We start from the raw sequence: 18,704 nt of genomic DNA on the forward strand, positions 1-18,704 counted from the left end.
GTGGCAACAGTTTGGGGAAGGCCCTTTCCTGTTTCAGCATGATAATGCCCCTGTGCACAAAGCGAGTTCCATAAAGAAATGGTTTGTCGAGATCGGTGTGGAAGAACTTGACTGGCCTGCACAGAGCCCTGACCTCAACCCCATCTAACACCTTTGGGATAAACTGGAACACCCACTGCGAGCCAGGCCTAATCGTCCAACATCACTGCCCGACCTTACTCTTGTGGCTGAATGGAAGCAAGTCCCCGCAGCAATGTTCCAACATCTAGTGGAAAGTCTTCCCAGAAGAGTGGAGGCTGTTATAGCAGCAAAGAGGGGACCAACTCCATATTAATGCCCCTGATTTTGGCATGAGATGTTCAACGAGCAGGTGTCCATATACTTTTGATCATGTAGTGCATGTCTGATCTCACAAACAATGTAAAGTAGCTCTAATCTAGAGCCAAGCGTGTTGATTTTTAATCCGAGGTTATCCTGCTTTTGACACACTTGTTTAATTATGCAAAATAAAGTGACACCAACAGTAATTAATGAGGCAGTCTAGACAGCGCAGGTGAGTGCAAATAGGGTAGACAGAGCAAGTGTTTGGTTGCTGCAGCCTTGTTTCTCCCCTTTATGTTAATGTACTAATATATGCAAATACACCCAGTGTATTTATGCAAATTAGGCACATATACTTTCCATTATTGTAACACACAAAAAAATACCTGATATAATAAGAATATGTATATATATATATGAGTGCATTAAAAAAAACATTTGTTGTTGAAATTTTACAATAAATTGAGCAATAAATTCCCACCTAAATCCCTGGACTCAATATTTGTCCGTGTCAGTAAAATGTTTTATGTGCTATAATTCAGTCAATATCTGATGGATTATAAAAATTCTAAAAGTTTGGAGTATCTTCATCCATTGTCCAACTGTTGCATTTTATTAGAATTGTTTTTTAAAACCTTTTAACAATTTTGATGACCATTGCTAATGTCTCTATTGCATCATGATGATTTAGTACTGTCAGATGTGAGAATCATAACCGTTACAAGGAGGAATAGTCAGTGTGATAATAAACTCTCATGGGTAGACACACGCAACACAACTGGAAGGTTCCCACTAGATAACAGCCACATAGTCAAAATTGTGTGTTTCATAAAAAATGTATCAAAGCAAAAATGACCTTTTTGGTCTTAATTCAAGGTTAGGATTAGGCATAAAGAGAAGTGTGGTTAAGCGTAATGTTAAGGTTAGGGTTAGGTTTAAAAGGTTGCTGAGGGGAGGAAGGCTCATAATAATGTCTGGAATGAAGTGGTATCAAAAACATGGAAACCGTGTGCTTGATGTGTTCAATACCATTCCATATATTCTGTTCCAGCCATTACTATGAGGCGGTCTTCCCCATATGAGGTGCCACCGGTCGCCTGTGGTTCCAAATCAGTTTTTAAGAAGAGAATTGGTGGAAATAGGTGTGGTTTATGACTTTGTGACTGTGTAAACTAGTGATCACCCAACTGAAGCATCTGACGCAATCATGCAAGTTTTTACTTCTGGATTTTCAAGGTTTTGTGTGACAGATGTGATGGGTAAGTGAGGACACAGATCTGTGCATAGGAATATCCTCTTCTTTCAGGGTTATGACAAGTTTGACAACAAGAGCAATCCCATTCACATCCTCCTCTTCCTTCTCTCTGAAGTGTGTAGCCACTCCCTGTCAAGCATCGGATTGGATAAGAAATATGGCTACCCTACACCAACCAATCCAAATGGGCGAATCAGAATGTCTGGAGGGTGTGTGATGACAGATGTCACGATGACACGACTGACAGGAAGTCCATCATCCCAGGCAGGAAGCAGAACAACAGGTGTGTGAGTATATGTGTGTGTATGCGTGTGTGGCAAGAAATAAAGAGGTAGTGTGACTGATGGGATGTGTAACCTCCCGGACACTGGGACGGAAATAGGAGTGTGTGTGCAGACCGACCACAGACAGGTGTGTGAGGGGCAAAGATAAACGTTGGGAACTCACCAATCTCAGCTGGGAGCTCTGTAAAAGGGGAAAGGGAAGAGAGGAGATTATTAGCATAGCATTGCTATTTGCCTCTATCTTTGATAGCAGAAAGGCTAATTATACACTGTGATTAAATGTAAAGGACTAGATTTACGAAGCCTTTGTTTCCACCTGTTTAACGGTCAGATCAGGTCTTTGAAAATACAGGTGCAAACATTTGCACTTGATACAAATTACTATAGTTAATTAGCTAAAAACCTTAACTTTGCTCATGTCATGACTGATACAACAGATATGCAAGTAGAAGTTGTCAGGAACTTCTGGAAACCAACCAACCAACCAACCAACCAACCAACCAACCAACCAACCAACCAACCAACCAACCAACCAACCAACCAACCAACCAACCAACCAACCAACCAACCAACCACAATAGGGAGCCTGTACTGGACTGATCACGAACTACACTACCCAAGCATCCCTTGGTGCCGCTGACCTTCAAATGGTATCTGCCACACCATCACAAGGTCACGTGAACCATTTTGGTTGCCGCGCGCCAATGTGTCAGTCAGCCAGCCAGCAGCCAATCACAAAGAGTCAACATCCGACCTTCCCCTCGTCATAACCAAAACAAAGACTAGCTGTTGTCCAAGCCAGTGGAACACCTGTTGCTGTCTGTCTGTCCCTCCATCACATTCATCCTTTCCACAGCATTTAGCACCAATGAACCCCATTTTGGGTCCGAACCTCTACACCCAACCACATCCTCCTCCTTTTTCTCCTTCTCTTCCTCTTCCTCGCCATCATCTTTCCAACGAGCCCTATCCCTCCTCTTATCCACCTCCATGTCTCTCTGTCCATCCCTTGGTTTCTCTATGCTTTTCCATCAATCCATCCATCCATCCATCCACCCATCACAGTCTCTCTTTCTCACCGTTGTGACCATATCTGGCCAGGTTCTTCTTGAACTGTTCTGGTGTGAGGCCGGTGGTCTGGTCGACACCAAAGTATGACACGACCTCTTCCGACTCTTTTGCGTGTGCATTCTCCATCCTCACCAAACAGGAGACTCTTCAGAAGAAGAGAACAAAACAAAGACACGTTTAGGACACGTCTATCCGGTAATGCGTGGCTTGGTGCAGTAGGTAGATAGGTAGTTCTCCAGTTATGAGGTTTCACAACCAGAGAAATGAATTGTTACCCACCACTTTATAGAAGTGTGGGATTGGGATAGAAACGGTCAACCCCCTTTGTTCTCTCTCTCCCCTCTCTCACTCACTGCTCTTTCTCTCTCACCTCTCCGGCAAAACTAGAGCCCTGGACTGACAGAAAGTGCAACCTGGCACAAGCTCCTGAAAAGTTTTATACGGACACAAACGTGAGGCGATTGGTGCTCTCTCACCATGCGCTTGCGCCTCATTGGCTGAGGGGAGCAAAGGTGGGTGGGCCGTGAGGGTCCAATGGGGGGGGGGGGGGGGGTCACGCGTGGAAGAATTGGGCACCAACTGCAGAGGGGGTCTGCTGTGTGCCATCAAACTGAAAATAAGATGTGTTTTTGGATCGAGCATGGTCAGTAGAACAGGGAGGGGGAGATGGGGGCAGCGATGCTTTGAATGAGAGGTAGGGGGCATTGAATGATGGGTCCAGTGTGCTACAGTATGTATGGCAGATAGGACAGAAGGGGGTAAAGATAGAGAGGCAGATAGAGATAAAGAGAGAGAGGGGGTACAGAGAGAGAGGCAGATAGAGATTTATAGAGATAGGGGGTACAGAGAGAGGCAGATTGAGAAAGGCCGCCGTAGGCAGACATGGCTCTCAAGAGAAGACAGGCTATGTGCTCACTGCCCACAAAATGAGGTGGAAACTGAGCTGCACTTCCTAACCTCCTGCCCAATGTATGACCATATTAGAGAGACATATTTCCCTCAGATTACACAGATCCACAAAGAATTTGAAAACAAATCCAATTTTGATAAACTCCCATATCTACTGGGAGAAATTCCACAGTGTGCCATCACAGCAGCAAGATTTGTGACCTGTTGCCACAAGAAAAGGGCAACCAGTGAAGAACAAACACCATTGTAAATACAACCCATATTTATGCTTATTTATTTTAACTTGTGTGCTTTAACCATTTGTACATTGTTACAACACTGTATATATATAATATAACATTTGTAATGTCTTTATTGTTTTGAAACTTCTGTATGTGTAATGTTTACTGTTAATTTGTATTGTTTATTTCACTTTTGTATAATATCTACCTCACTTGCTTTGGCAATGTTAACACATGTTTCCCATGCCAATAAAGCCCCTTGAATTGAATTGAATTGATAAAGAGAGAGGGGGTACAGAGAGAGAGGCAGATAGAGAGAGGGGGGGACAGAGAGAGAGGCAGATAGAGATAAAGAGAGATGGGGGGGGACGGAGAAAGAGGCAGATAGAGAGTACAGAGACAGAGAGAGTTTTAAACTTCCTTAATAAGCACAATGTCTTGAGTAAAAAACAAATTGGATTTATACCAAAACATCGCACGACCGATCATATTTCCACCCTAAACATCCTGATAGATAAACATGTCCACCACAATAAGACCAAAGTGTATGCTCACTTTATTGACTTCCAAAAAGTGTTTAATTCTATTTGGCATACAGGACTGTTCTATAAAGTTATTGAAAGCGGTGTAGGGGGTAAAAGTATGACATAATTACATCAAATGGCATAACAGATATGACTATTTAGGGGGGAAACAGGTGCAGCATCAAAATTGGCAAGAGAAGAACAGAATTCAATATTTACATCAATAAATTGGACACTATTCTAGAACAATCCTCAGTCCTTGGTGTTAGTCTCCACAATTAAGAGGTTAAATGCCTGCTCTTCGCAGATGACTTGTGCTTCCTGTCACCCACAGCACATGGCCTCTAGCAGAGCCTGGACCTGCTGGACCTGCTAGAGCAGTACTGCTAGACCTGGGCCCTGGCAGTAAATCCCCAAAAGATACAAATAATGATCAGGGAATTAGACCAAAGTTCTCAATTGGCACAAAATACAGTATATAGAGTACTGCACACACTACAATTACTCAGGTTTAAAAATAAGCTCAATTGGACACCTAAATGAGGCAGAGAATGAACTGAGAGGGAAAGCACGCAGGTCATTCTACACCATTAAAAAATGAATTCAAATTAAAAATACCTATTCAAATTTGGCTAAAACTAATTGAATGTGGTATTGAACCAATTTTTTTATAATTATAGTGGTCTGGAAATATTCCAAGATCATGTTGTGGGTTGTCTATAATAATTCATAATTCCTTTAATATTTTTAAAATATTCAGAAAAAAATCCCAGAATGCATTAAATCAAACACTGCAGTATGGAAGGGGACATCTCGTGACAAAGAATTATACTGTTTGACATCTTTAAATTATAATCAAAGTTCAAACTAATATTAGAAATGTGTATTTTCTGCATTAATAGGTGGCATATCCTTTTGATAAAAGATTTGTCAAATGAATGATACTTTCATGTTTCATGTCTCAGTTGAATTGGTTTGAATTAGTTTTAATTAAATTCTACTTCCTTCAATTCAAATTTAATTCAAATCCTGCTTCTTGTAGGTGTGGTCAATTCAAATTGAATTAAAATTCATTGTTTGAATTGAATAAAATTCTGAATTGGCCCCAGCCCTGCTGTTTACACAGCAGGAATATGGTGTGGTTCGGACAAAAGTTGGATTCAGACGTTTATTTGATAGCGAGAGACACATTTCACTTTATGTCTGGTAAGTAGAGTTCCTAGAGATTATACATATGCCTTTGATGATGGGGAAACTTTCTTTTTCTGGTGAAGCCGGCTATATCGGAGTATATTTATTTTCTGTCTCCACTTCTCTATCTTCTCGCAACCAAGTATGTCTCCCAGACAATTCTGGGTTACATCGCAGCTAAGGGAGGACTATGCACCACCTGTGGCTCAACCTTGACGAGACTGAGTCTGATGTTATATTTGGACCACCCTTTTTATGCACACAGAGCTCCAGAACACTTTAGGATGTGATAGCAATCCCTGTAATCTTGGCCATGCGTCAGCTTCTGCCAATTAACTAAAATATATGGATCTATCAAAACTTTTACTAAAAGTACATTTAAACATTGAAGTGTTGGCTATTTCACAGCAGTTTAAATTTCTTTAACAAAATAGTTAAACAAATAATTGTCAAACACCTATTTTTCAGTGGCAATTGACGTGACTATAACTGACCAAATAGACCCAGAAAAAACTATAACTAAACTAAAATTATTTTTCATTTCAGTTGACTAAAACGAGAAGAGACACATTTATATCTGTGACTAAAATCTGATTACTCGGTGGACTGGACAAGAGTTTCTGGAGAGATTGAGAGCTTTTTAGTGAAAAGCACAATTAATATTAGCAGCACAGATGTGCAGCGCAGTTCTGTTCAGCAGTGGGAAGGACCCGGCACACAGCCTACATCAGCTGGTGAGCTGAGGAGGAGCAAGCAATGAGTGTGACAGGCAGACAGGCTCCGCCTCCGATTATACACATTTTGCAGGTGACTCTCTTGCTTCCCCGGAGCTAACCAGTTACCACCAGCCTTCTAGTTAGCTGCCCTTTGCCTGGTTAAAAAACACAAGCTGCTTTACGAAATCAAAAGCAATAGCAGCAATAGTAAAACAAAAGTCTAGCTATGTTTTTCTCTTCCTTGAGTATTGAAAAAAGTAAAGTAGTAGCTGTCTTTGAATTTGTAATCTTGCTCAACCCTTTCCCACTGCACTTCATAGCCAGGTTCTGTAGCCAATGTAGCCAAGTCTCCCTCTTTTCTGCAGATAAAACATCTTGATTCTAGCTCTTACTGGTGAAAAGATAGGACCCATAATTCATAATACTCTCTTTCTCTCTCTCCATGTGCAATATTTAGTTGACTAAAATTGTCCACTGTTTATATAATTTTGACAATAACTAGACTTTTTTGTTTTTTTGTTTAGTTTTTTTAGTCTAGTTATTTATTTTATTTTTTTACAAAAATATTATTAAGTTATATTTTTGTCAAAATGACTGACTAAACTAAATCTGAATAAGAGTGTCAAAATGATCACTGCTTGACAGTAAAACACAACAACAAAATATTAGAAAATAAAATACATTCAAAACAAGAAATTAAATAAGAGATAGAAATAAATAACTGATAATGAATATGATGAGCAAATATTAACAATTAATAAATGAACGTGGCTATTCATTTTGGATCTCCTTATTGTTTGGATGCTCCATCGATTTGGATATAAAGACTGTAAAAACACCAGGAAATCAGCTCCAATAGATTTTATGTTTGGAAATCTGTTCCCAAGTCTTCCTACGCATAATAGACATGTGATTGTATACAAATGTAAGCAATATTTTAAATTATTATGTTTTAGTCAAATATTATATCTGTATGGGCTTCTTGCGGTCAATTTGTAGTCTACAAATTATTATGTTCCAGCACCACGACCATCCGCTGAAGAAAATATTGTCCCCGGCTGAATCTAGTTGATGATCTCTGCAATAGAAAGTCGTAAAGTCGCAAAACTGCAAACCCTCCCATCTGGAACTCCAGGCAGGCTAAAGTAAATGCTAAAAATATTTGAAAACATTCAAATAGTGTGTTGTATTATTAGGAGAGTGCTAAGTTTGAGGTAACCGTAACTACAGTAGCAGTTGTACTGCCTCAGTATAAACAACCATCTGTGATGCAGTCACACAGGGATACAGCGAGATTCACACATTTCTGTGTTATTCCGGTGTGGTGGGGGAATGTGTTAACCTCCATAATGCAACATACAGTTGAAGTCGGAAGTTTACATACACCTTAGCCAAATACATTTAAACTCAGTTTTTCACAATTCCTGACATTTAATCCACGTAAAAATTCCCTGTTTTAAGACAGTTAGGATCACCACTTTATTTTAAGAATGTGAAATGTCAGAATAATAGTAGAGAGAATGATTTATTTAAGCTTTTATTTCTTTCATCACATTCCCAGTGGGTCAGAAGTTTACATACACTTAATTAGTATTTGGTAGCATTGCCTTTAAATTCTTTAATTTGGGTCAAACGTTTTGGGTAGCCTTCCACAAGCTTCCCACAATAAGTTGGGTGAATTTTGGCCCATTCCTCCTGTCAGAGCTGGTGTAACTGAGTCAGGTTTGTAGGCCTCCTTGCTCGCACACGCTTTTTCAGTTCTGCCCACAAATGTTAAATGGGATTGAGGTCAGGGCTTTGTGATGGCCACTCCAATACCTTGACTTTGTTGCCTTAAGCCATTTTGCCACAACTTTGGAAGTATGCTTGGGGTCATTGTCCATTTGGAAGACCCATTTGCAACCAAGCTTTAACTTCCTGATTGATGTCTTGAGATGTTGCTTCAATATATCCACATAATTTCCCTTCCTCATGATGCCATCTATTTTGTGAAGTGCACCAGTCGCTCCTGCAGCAAAGCAATCCCACAACATGATGCTGCCACCCCCGTGCTTCACGGTTGGGATGATGTTCTTCGACTTGCAAGCCTTCCCCTTTTTCCTCCAAACATAACGATGGTCATTATAGCCAAACAGTTCTATTTTTGTTTCATCAGACCAGAGGACATTTCTTCAAAAAGTACGATCTTTGTCCCCATGTGCAGCTGCAAACCGTACTCTGGCTTTTTTATGGCGGTTTTGGAGCAGTGGCTTCTTCCTTGCTGAGCGGCCTTTCAGGTTATGTCGATATAGGACTTGTTTTACTATGGATATATATACTTTTGTACCTGTTTCCTCCAGCATCTTCACAAGGTCCTTTGCTGTTGTTCTGGGATTGATTTGCACTTTTCACACCAAAGTACATTAATCTCTAGGAGACAGAACGCGTCTCCTTCCTGAGCAGTATGACGGCTGGATTGTCCCATGGTGTTTATACTTGCGTACTATTGTGTGTACAGATGAACGTGATACCTTCAGGCATTTGGAAATTGCTCCCAAGGATGATCCAGACCTGCCTACAATTTTCTTTCTGAGGTTGATTTCTTTTGATTTTCCCATGATGTCAAGCAAAGAGGCACTGAGTTTGAAGGTAGGCCTTGAAATACATCCACAAGTACACCTCCAATTGTTTCAAATTATGTCAATCAGCCTATCAGAAGCTTCTAAAGCCATAACATAATTTTCTGGAATTTTCCAAGCTTTTTATAAAGGCACAGTCAACTTAGTGTATGTTAACTTCTGACCCACTGGAATTGTGATACAGTGAATTTTAAGTGAAATAATCTGTAAACAATTGTTGGGAAAATGACTTGTGTCATGCACAAAGTAGATGTCTTAACCGACTTGCCAAAACTATAGTTTGTTAACAAGAAATTTATGGAGTGGTTGAAAAACGAGTTTTAATGACTCCAACCATAGTGTATGTAAACTTCCGACTTCAACTGTATGTAGGGGTTGAGCGTTGAAGGTTAGATTAAGGTTGTTCTTGTTTGTAGTTGTAGTTGTGGTGGGAGGAACGGGTAGAGTGAAGTGAACAGACAGTTCCTTTAAGCAGGCTGACCTGACATCTTGTCATTTTGACAAACTTACATGCTACATGCTTATATGCTTTGTGGCTTACGCTATTCTAATGTACATTAGAATATTATTCTCTTAGCCTACCTCATTCCCAACCTCCTTTTCTCTCATTGTGATTTCATGTTTGTTACAGTTTTATCCAGCCAGGGTCATAGTGGTTGGAACTGACTAGTATTACTTCTTAAAAAAGAACTTCTAAAAAAAGAACAATGGAATTGTCACAAACTTCTGTCCCATGTTAAGGTTGTGGGACTTGCCCTACAAGTCGTTCCATGTAATTTCAGCAAGCCCTGACACCCACCATCTCAGATTGTTCTGAAATTGTTAAAGTAGTTAGAAACAGGTAAGATTGGCATCCCTGAAACATACTTTTGTTGAAATTAAGTTTTATCTCTGAGAAATTTGGCTAATTGATTGGCCATTTTCATTTATAGGATTCAGATAATATTCAATTAATCTGGTACCCAACATCCGATTTGGACCCAACATCCGAATTGGACCCAACATCCGAAAGCCACCCGCGGACCACCCACACCCCATGCCAATCCCACCCCAACAACCAGTATACAGTATCAGTTCTCTATGTTTGACAAGTATTATGAAGCTTCATACTATGTAATATATTCCCTGTGAATCTGAAGATGGCCCCCCTGCATTATTTACCATAAAGTAGTGTGAAAGTACCAGGTTTTGACCACTAGATGCCACTGTTCCTGCTATACTGCCACACTCTTTTATCCATTTAGCTGGTCTCGTGTTTATTAAATAGCTCACAACATTTTCTTTGCAACTTTGGGTAGAAAACCAATATATTTGGCTCATGATGAAAATGAATTATGTGGTCATTCTCACAATTCAAGTGGCCCCTTTGTGTGTGGTTTATTCCCTTCAAAAAAGGTCTGGATTAGTTACTGTTAGATCGTTCCTGGTGAACAAGCAAACCATTAGGCTACAGCCGTTTTAATGGTAAATATAACTAATCACAATACATATAGAGCTGTTTCCTGATAATTCTATTGAAAAATATGACTGCCATGCAATTAATTATTTTATTAGGGCTGTCACAACATTTTAGTCCCTAGCCCATTTCTCCATCAAAGTTTTGGGCTTGTAGGAAAAGTCTTCATATGAGAATTGCATCGGGATAGCCCTCTCAGAGAACGGCCAATTGTTGGTCTACTCAAGGAGAGTTGGGTTGAAGCATTAGGTTGCTATGAGGAAAAATGTAATTGCTTTCAAGGAGGACTGGCTTGAATTGTGAGGATGACCACACAATTTATTTTTATAATGAGACAAATCTACAGTATCTACTTTCACACTACTTCATGGTAAATAATGCAAGCAATTTAATGACAAAACTTTCTGAACAGGAGAAAAAAAACATTACCAGATTCACATGACATAGTATGGAGAAGCAATACTCTAAGCCACGGCTTCATACTAATTGTCAAAAATAGAGATCTGATACTGTATACTGGTTATTGGGGTGGGATTGGCATGGGGTGTGGGGAGTCCGTGGGTGGCTTTTAAAAAAATGGATTCCTCATGTCTTACTCATTGGTAGGAAAAAGTTTGGTTCAAATCGGATGTTGGGTACTATATTTATTGAATATTATCTGAATCCTATAAATTAAAATCGACCAATTTAGGTGCAATCAATTAGCTTAATTCCTCAGAGATCAAATTATATTTCAATAAAATAATGTTTCAGGAATGCTAACCGTATCTGTTAGTAACCATATAAACAATTTCAGAACAATCTGAGATGGTGGGTGTCAATCCTCTTTCTTGTGCTTTTTGAGGTGGAACGACCCCCTACTCAACCCCTCCTCATCACCGCCTGCATCCACCACCCTCCTCAGGACCCCCTTGTCTCAGGACCCCCTCGTCATTCATTCATCTTCATTTTACCACCAATGACTTTTGACTCTTGACCCGGTACTCTATAACCGCCTCAGTCCTCGATACCCTTAACACTCTGCCTTGTCACTCCCTTTACGGCCCTTACCCTTACCTGGCCCCTACAAACTCACTGTGACTGTGCAAATGACCTAAGCATAGTCTAGCCGTAACAGAAACACGACTCAACTTCTCGGTGGAGGAGTCAGTACTTCTGGCAGCACCTTCGGTCTGCATATCTATTCTCATTGCTGTGTGTGACATGGGTATAAATCAGCAGGAATCGTTGAACTCAGTTGGCCACTGAGGGTTTGAGGTTTACTCTCATATCCAGAGAATGACAGTTTTTCTTGGAGACAGACGACCCGTCTCATCTTGCAAGTTTGCTTAGAGAAGCAATTGGAGCCCCCCTGTTTATTTTTCAACACCTCCATTGCCAACCATTTCATCTTCACCTCAGTCTAAAGTCTACATACAAAGTACACCTCCAAGAGATTGTAAACAAGCGATCCCTCACTTGTAAACAGCCATTAAGTCTATGTCTAAAAAGTATATAGGCCCTACTGACCAACAGCTCTATATGTCACATTAGCTGGTACATAACCAGCAATCTAAATGACAACCAAATGTACTTCAAAGGCAATTTAGCTAGTTATGATCCATGCTAACTGGCTTTGCATCAGCAACATGTTATGCTAACTGGCTAGCTCTTAGACCAAGGTTACAGTACCATGCTGTTATGTCATGCTAACTAACTAAACCTAACATGCTGTGCTAACTAGCTAGACCTATCATGATATACTATGCAAACTAGCTAAACCTAAAATGCTACTATAAATAGCTAGACTTCACATGCTATGTTATGCTAACTAGCTGGACCTAACATGCTATGCTTACTATCTGCTACTAACACTGAATGGGAGGAGGGTTTCTCCACAGGTGACAGCTAGCCTGGGGTGCCACTCACTGTTGACCCAGGGCGCAATTAGCTACGTGAAACAGTGATGATTTGAAGATACTCTTTTGGATAGATGCTTGCCTCTATAGCAATAGAGAAGAACATGGTGGGTGGAGAGTGAGTGACTAGTGACAGACGGTAGGAAATAGGAATGTTTTGGCTATGAATGGATTGAGAACAATTGGGAATATCTGTTGTTGACTGGGGATATTTCACAATGGGAGAGGTTGCTGGGCTACGAAGAGGACAGAGGGGAAAATAGTTAACTGTACAGAAGGTCCCATTTCTCCGGTGACAGATGACAACACTTGCTATTAATAGGTAGGGTTATCCTTGTGTGTTTTAGGTAAAAGGAGACAGGTGGGGGTTGCAGTTGTGGATTTCCCAGAGAAGACAGAGGGGATAAGCAAGTGTTACTGTACCCTTCCGGCCGCCTTTAACACTGCATTTATTCTCCCTGTCTCTCTCTCCTATTTCTCTAATTTTTCTTCTTTACTCTTTCTCTCACTTGCTTTCTCAACTGTCACTCCTCAATACTGTCTTCCCCTATTACTCACTTATTTTCTCTGTTCTCAGGCTTTCTCTCAATCTCTATCTTCCCCTCTCTCCTCTGAGTTATATTTAGCTGCAGGGGGTTTGGTGGTAGAGCCGTCAACCCCTCGGCCTCACTGCCACTCCGAGCCTTACAAGGCCTAGGCAGGGACACGGTTGCCTGGTAACCGGCCGTGTTTTCACCTAAGCTGTGAAGGTCCAGTGTTCGACCCCCACCTAGCCTTCGCCGTACTAATTATCACCATCACTACCACCACCATCATCCTCATCCTCCTCGTCATCCTTCACGGTGTTAATGCGGCCGCTTGATAAACAGATGTCCAGTGGAACGACGGTCTGTCCGCTCGCTCCTCTACGGTGCTTCATTGAGTTTTAGAGAGGAGAATTGTATGTGCTGAAACAATTGGGGAAAAGGTGCTTGAAGACTGTCGTCTGAGGTATGGTGGCCTGGGGTATACTAGCCTAGCAGTTACTGAAGCCGCTGCCTACAGAGTACTGGAATGCCGATGTTGGCATGGATTTGAACAAACTTCTCCTTACTTACTATCTCTTTCTAATAATCTTTCAAAACCTTTTTTTAAAGTTGAAAGTATGAGTTTATTTATTATATTCACTGCTGATTTCTCCTCCTTCACCTTCATCATCACCACCGACAGCATTACCTTTTTACTCCACCTCCTCCTCTTCCTTCACCTCCTTTTTTAAATATACATTGTAGACAGAAGAGAGGAAAATATTCTGCTTCTCTTGGAGGACAATAGAAGTAGATTTCAAAAGTGCTTCTTTATTAATAAAACCAATGTGTTTCAGTGTTGCCTGAAACAACCGCATACAAGAAGTCTTCTTCAAAACATTTGAACTGTTGCAGTACAACACGTGTTACCATTACACACCTCCATTACAAAGATATAAGGAGTGAGAGAGAAAAGGAGTCACAGAAAGAGGAGGGAGAAAGTGAGAGAATGAGAGCGAGAGGCGTGTGATAGCAAAAAGGAGTGAAAGACAGAGGCCATAAGGATAATTAAGGTCAGAGGCATTTTCAGAAACTGCTGGAGAGACTGAGGTCATAGGAGGAGAAAGCAAGGCAGGGGAAGAGATTACAGTATACCGGTCTCCTACTCTATAGCCTGAGTCCCAAATGGAACATTATTCCCCATATGACTCTGGCCAAAAGTAGTGCACTATATAGGGAATAACCTCTCCCTGAACGTCAGCAAAACAAAGGAGCTGATCGTGGACTACAGGAAATGGAGGGACGAGCACCCCCCCATTCACATCGACAGGGCTGTATGAAGCGGGTCGAGAGCTTCAAGTTCCTCAGTGTCCACATCACTAACGATCTATCATGGTCCAAACACAAAAAGATTTGGCATTGGCGCTCAGTTCCTCAAAAAGTTCCTAAAAAAACCCATCCAGGACGTCTATGCCAGGCGTGTCAGAGGAAAGCCCTAAAAACTCCAGCCACGTCATAGACTGTTCTCTCTGCAACCGCACGACAAGCGATTCCGAGTCTGGAACCAACAGGACCCTGAACAGCTTCTACCCCCAAGCCATAAGTCTGCTAAGGAGTTAGTTAAATGGTTAACCAAAAAGCTACCCAGACAACTGTTTACTACTGTTTATCCATCACTTTATTCCTAGTTATATGCTCATATCTACCTCAATTACCTCGTACCCCTGCACATCGACTCGGTACTGGTACCACTTGTACATAGTCAAGTTATCGTCACTCATTGTGTATCTATTTTTACTTTATCATTACGTGTTTTACTTTTCTATTATTTCTCTATTTTCTTTCTCTCTGCATTATTGGAAAGGGTTCATAAGTAAGCATTTCACTGTTAGGCCACAGCATGTGACAAATATTTTTTTTCTTTGAATAGGGTGCCATTTGGGACACAACCTATATGATTTCATCAGAAGTAAATTGGATGAGGAGTTTCTTTGTCAGGAGTACGATCCCGCTCCCGGGCTGACTGACATTTTAATGGAATTGACCCCAATCCTGATTTACATGCAAAAAGTGCAAAGCCAGATTGTTGTTGTGGCAGCCAGGTTCAGATAACATAACTAGAGAAAATAGGGAGAGAGAGACACAGTGTGTGTGAGAGTGACAGAAAGACAGAGAGAGAGGAAGAGAAAAGAAAGGAAGATGGGAGGGGAGGGGAGGGGGAGGGAGAGGAGAAGAAAGACACAGTGTTCTATTACATTTATAATGGTAACACAAGCTGAGGGTGTTGTAACAGGTGTCTATGAAAGAGAGAGAGGGAGAGAGAAAGAGACAGAGAGAGAGACAGAGAGAGAGAGATAGTTGGGGGCGTCGGTCCAAGTCATAGACAGAGGACACAGATAAAGGCAGATTGTTGTCGACTGACGAGGAGGAAGCAAGATTGATGGCCAATGACAGTCCACTCCTTATAAGTGCACTTCAGATAAATGCAAACTCTGTTTAGGTGCACTACAGTTTGCCAGTCCCAATTAAATTACTGTACACTGTTCCAAATTGCTCCTGAAACTATATACTCTGATGTATGTATGCTGGGCTGTACCAAAATGGCACCCTATTCCCTATATAGGGCACTACTTTTGACAGGGCCATAGGGCTCTGGTTAAACCTCTCTAGCAGACTGCCCTCTGCAGGCCAGTAGACTGAAGGATAATTAAATATATTCCATGTCTAAGCTAACCTGTCTGTGTGAGCAATGAGAGGAGATTTGTTAGTGTCCGTATTGAAACCTGATACCGGGTGGATTTTATTTTATTGTGTTTCTGTCCCTGAGGTTACATTTACATTGCACGCACATGCCTGGTTTAACATCTCTCCCCACCATGCCACCCTAGTCAGAGAGGTAGAGAGAGAGGGAGGGGGTAGAGCGAGAGAGAGGGTGAGCGGGATAGAGACAGAGAGGTACAGTGGCCTAGAGTAAATGAGAGAGAAAAAAAGAGAGAGATGTGTAAAGAAGATAGTTAGAGAGAAATGAAGAATGATAGAGAACGAGGGAGTAGAGGTGCTGAAACACAGAGACTGACAGAGGAGGAGGGAGAAGGGAAAGATTACGAGAATCTACAGTTGAAGTCGGAAGTTTATATACACCTTAGCCAAATACATTTAAACTCAGTTTTTCACAATTCCTGACATTTAATCCTCGTAAAAATTCCCTGTTTTAGGTCAGTTAGGATCACCACTTTATTTTAAGAATGTGAAATGTCAGAATAATAGTAGAGAGAATTATTTATTTCAGCTTTTATTTCTTTCATCACATTCCCAGTGGGTCAGAAGTTTACATACACTCAATTAGTATTTGGTAGCATTGCCTTTAAATTGTTTAACTTGGGTCAAATATTTAAGGTAGCCTTTCACAAGCGTCCCACAATAAGTTGGGTGAATTTTGGCCCATTCCTCCTGACAGAGCTGGTGTAACTGAGTCAGGTTTGTATGCCTCCTTGCTCGCACACGCTTTTTCAGTTCTGCCCACACATTTTCTATAGGATTGAGGTCAGGGCTTTGTGATGGCCACTTCAATACCTTGACTTTGTTGTCCTTAAGCCATTTTGCCACAACTTTGGAAGTATGCTTGGGGTCATTGTCCCTTTGGAAGACCCATTGGCAACCAAGCTTTAACTTCCTGACTGATGACTTGAGATGTTGCTTCAATATATCTACATAATTTTGCCATCATCTATTATGTGAAGTGTACCAGTCCATCCTGCAGCAAAGCAACCCCACAACATGATGCTGCCACCCCGTGCTTCACGGTTGGGATGGTGTTCTTCGGCATGCAAGCCTCCCCCTTTTTCCTCCAAACATAACGATGGTCATTATGGCCAAACAGTTCTATTTTTGTTTCATCAGACCAGAGGACATTTCTCCAAAAAGTATGATCTTTGTCCCCATGTGCAGTTGCAAAACGTAGTCTGGCTTTTTTATGTCGATATAGGACTCGTTTTACTATGGATATATACACTTTTGTACCTGTTCCCTCCAGCATCTTCACAAGGTCCTTTGCTGTTGTTCTGGGATTGATTTGCACTTTTCGCACCAAAGTACGTTCATCTCTAGGAGACAGAACGAGCCTCCTTTCTGAGCAGTATGATGGCTGCGTGGTCCCATGGTGTTTATACTTGTGTACTATAGTTTGTACAGATGAACGTGGTACCTTCAGGCATTTGGAAATTGCTCCCAAGGATGATCCAGACCTGTGGAGGTCTACAATTTTTTTCTGAGGTCTTGGCTGATTTCTTTTTATTTTCCCATGATGTCAAGCAAAGAGGCACTGAGTTTGAAGGTAGGCCTTGAAATACATCCACAAATACACCTCCAATTGACTCAAATTATGTACATTTGCATATCAGAAGCTTCTAAAGCCATGACATAATTTTCTGGAATTTTCCGAGCTGTTTAAAGGCACAGTCAACTTAGTGTATGTAAACTTCTGACCCACTGAAATTGTGATACAGTGAAATAATCTGTCTGTCAACAATTGTTGGAAAAATGACTTGTGTCATGCACAAAGTAGATGTCTTAACCGACTTGCCAAAACTATAGTTTGTTAACAAGAAATTTGTGGAGTGGTTGAAAAACGAGATTTAATGACTCCAACCTAAGTGTATGTAAACTTCCGACTTCAACTGTACTTACCTTTGCAGCCCAACAAATACATACAAACAGCCAATTACTGAAGGTCCTACTCCTAGCACAGCCCAACACGTTAGTATGTGTACTTGCACAATGAATACACTTCTGCCAGAGCCTAGGAGATACTTTTGTATATATAGTGTATGTGGACACCCATTCAAATTAGTGGATTTGGCTATTTCAGCCAGACCCGTTGCTGATAGGTGTATACAATCAAGCACACAGCCATGCAATCTCCATAGACAAACATTGGCAGTAGAATGGCCTAACTGAAGAGCTCAGTGACTTTCAACATGGTAATGTCATAGGATGCCACCTTTCCAACAAGTCAGTTCGTAAAATTTCTGCCATACTAGAGCTACCCCGGTCAAGTTCTGTTATTGTGAAGTGGAAACGTCTCGGAGCAACAACAGCTCAGCCGCAAAGTGGTAGGCCACACAAGCTCACAGAACGAGACCGTGGAGTGCTGAAGCGCATAGCATGTAAAAATCATCGGTCCTCAGTTGCAACACTCACTACCGAGTTCCAAACTGCCTGTGGAAGCAACGTCAGCACAATAACTTTTTGTCGGGAGCTTCATAAAATGGGTTTCCATGGGCCGAGCAGTCGCACACAAGCCGAAGATCACCATGCACAATGCCAAGCGTCGGCTGGAGTGGTGTAAAGCTCGCCGCCACTGGACTCTGGAGCAGTGGAAACATTCTCTGAAATGATGAATCACGCATCACCATCTGGCAGTCCGACGGGGGAATATGGGTTTGGAGAATGCCAGGAGAACGCTACCTGCCCCAATGCATAGTGTCAACTGTAAAGTTTGGTGGAGAAGGAATAATGGTCTGGGGCTGTTTTTATGGTTCGGGCTAGGCCCTTTAGTTCCAGTGAAGGGAACTCTTAACGCTACAGCATACAATGACATTCTAGACGATTCTGTGCTTCCAACTTTGTGGCAACAGTTTGGGAAAGTCCCTTTCCTGTTTCAGCATGACATTGCCCGCATGCACAAAGCGAGGTACATAAAGAAATGGTTTTTCGAGATCGGTGTGGAAGAACT

The 18,704-nt window shown here is 41.4% G+C and overlaps 1 protein-coding gene and 1 long non-coding RNA gene across 2 annotated transcripts in view; one reads left to right on the top strand and one right to left on the bottom strand.

Moving 5' to 3' along the window:
- LOC120052719 (sarcoplasmic/endoplasmic reticulum calcium ATPase 1-like) overlaps positions 1–3,057 on the bottom strand; it is a 33,411-nt gene extending 30,354 nt beyond the window's left edge. The window contains exons 1-2 of the mRNA XM_038999799.1: positions 2,940–3,057; positions 2,024–2,041 (exon numbers count right to left, since the gene is read on the bottom strand). Coding sequence (XP_038855727.1) covers positions 2,024–2,041; positions 2,940–3,057 — 136 coding nt within the window. The remainder of the gene's footprint in view (positions 1–2,023; positions 2,042–2,939) is intronic.
- LOC120052721 overlaps positions 1–18,704 on the top strand; it is a 53,319-nt gene that overhangs the window by 20,372 nt on the left and 14,243 nt on the right. Inside the window, exon 2 of the long non-coding RNA XR_005477397.1 lies at positions 1,692–1,859. This is a non-coding gene — a long non-coding RNA (uncharacterized LOC120052721). The remainder of the gene's footprint in view (positions 1–1,691; positions 1,860–18,704) is intronic.

The sequence above is a fragment of the Salvelinus namaycush genome, chromosome 8 (genome assembly GCF_016432855.1).
Source record: "Salvelinus namaycush isolate Seneca chromosome 8, SaNama_1.0, whole genome shotgun sequence".
Lineage (NCBI taxonomy): Eukaryota > Metazoa > Chordata > Actinopteri > Salmoniformes > Salmonidae > Salvelinus > Salvelinus namaycush.